The 1,505-nt window shown below is 70.4% G+C and overlaps 2 protein-coding genes across 2 annotated transcripts in view; one reads left to right on the forward strand and one right to left on the reverse strand.

Moving 5' to 3' along the window:
* Positions 1-42: 42 nt before the first annotated feature.
* MNEG_4664 (hypothetical protein) lies at positions 43-198 on the forward strand (the record flags this gene model as incomplete). Its single annotated transcript, XM_014046856.1, has 1 exon — positions 43-198. A coding segment is annotated over one exon (156 nt), but the record flags the coding sequence as incomplete, so codon positions are not given.
* Positions 199-1,242: 1,044 nt separating this feature from the next.
* Positions 1,243-1,505, reverse strand: part of MNEG_4665 (Translocon-associated protein subunit alpha) — a gene marked incomplete at both ends in the record, with an annotated part of 2,972 nt that continues 2,709 nt past the window's right edge. Inside the window, one exon of the mRNA XM_014046857.1 lies at positions 1,243-1,412. Within this exon, the coding sequence (XP_013902311.1) occupies positions 1,243-1,412 (170 nt within the window). The remainder of the gene's footprint in view (positions 1,413-1,505) is intronic.

Below are 1,505 nucleotides of genomic sequence, written 5' to 3' on the forward strand. Positions count from 1 at the left end.
CGCCGGCACCGCGCGCCGCCGCACCTGAACCCGCCACCGCAGCAGCACCGGCCCGCGTCCGGCCGCTCGCCGCAGCCGTCCGGCGGCGGCGGCGGCGCGGCGGCGGCGAGGGGGCCGCCGCAGCGGCAGGCGGCGGTGCCGGGCGGGGGGCAGCAGGGGACGGGGCTGCTTGATGCTCCGTTTGGGGTCGACGTCTGATGACGTCACACATGTAGCACCCGCTGGGTGTGGTGCAGCCACCTGCCATATTTCCGCATCTCATCTCCTTGGGCGTGCCTTGATGTTTGAAGCGGCACCATTGACCGTATTCCTGGCCCTGTGCTCAGCACCATGCAACCCCATCCCATTGCTTTCCCCTGTTATGGTTCTGAACAAATGAAGCCGCTGACGTTCACACTAGCTATTGATCGGAGTAAGGCATTGAGTCGGTTACACACAAAAAGCAAGCCAAACAGAGACTGATGGGTCGAAGTTTATGGTGAGAGGGGCACGGGCGCGCGAGCGCGCCCGCCAGCGCCGCCGCCCCGCACGCGCGCCAGGGCAGCAGCGTGCGGCGCGGCCGCGCCTTGGCGCCCCTGGCAGGGCGCACGGCGAGCGGCGAGCGGCATCCCGGCCCCTGGCCGGCTGCTGCGGTGCTGACTACAGGCCAGCCCGCGGGCTGGCGTGAAACGACACCCGAAAGTGGCGCCTTTCTATAGCAGAGGGACCAGCCGCACTACTCCCACACACAAAACAGGAGAATCCGCCGCGGTTAGGCGGAGAATCGCCCGGCCGACCCGAGAGCTGGGCGCCGCGCCACGCACAGGGGCGCGCGGCGCGGCGCACCCACGGACGCCATTAATTACGCCAGCGGCTGCGGCTGGCCGGCGCCTCCCCCGCCGCTGCCTCGTCACCTATTTGGCGGAGGCCGCGGGGTCGCTGCCTCGCCCGGCGGAAGAGGCCCCGCGCAGGCGCCACCGCCGCTGCCGCCAAGCCCCAGGCGCCCGCCGTATTCCGCTCCCTGCAGCGCCCTCCGTAGGCCGAGCGGCGCAGCCCCACCGCGAAGCCCCGGCCTCCTCCGCATCAAAACCGAGCGCCCGGAAAAAAAAGAGACCCGCAGCTCCGACGAGCCCGCGGCCGCCGCCGTCCCGGCCGCCGGCGGGCGCCGCCCGCCTCGCGGGCGCCCAGGCGCGTGTCACGCCATCTTCGCCGCCGCCGCCCGCCTTCACAGCGCCCAAGGGGCCGCCTCAAAGCGCGCGCGTGTCACGCCTTCTTGGCCGCCGCCGCCCGCCGCCTCTTCTGCACCTCGTAGTGGGTGCCCTTGACCCAGTCGTCCTCGTCGATGGTAACAGGGCCCTCCGCTTTCTTGGCCTTCTTGGCCTTGCCCTTGTTGAGGCCCAGCTTCTCAGACAGCTTGGTGAACGCAAAGTAGCCTTTGGGGGGGGGAGGGGATAATGCGGGGTGACGCAGGGTGACATCGTGTCATGCAAGGCAATACAGCGTGTGGCGGGTTGGATTGGGGCGGG

This window comes from Monoraphidium neglectum, assembly GCF_000611645.1.
Source record: "Monoraphidium neglectum strain SAG 48.87 unplaced genomic scaffold scaffold00659, whole genome shotgun sequence".
Lineage (NCBI taxonomy): Eukaryota > Viridiplantae > Chlorophyta > Chlorophyceae > Sphaeropleales > Selenastraceae > Monoraphidium > Monoraphidium neglectum.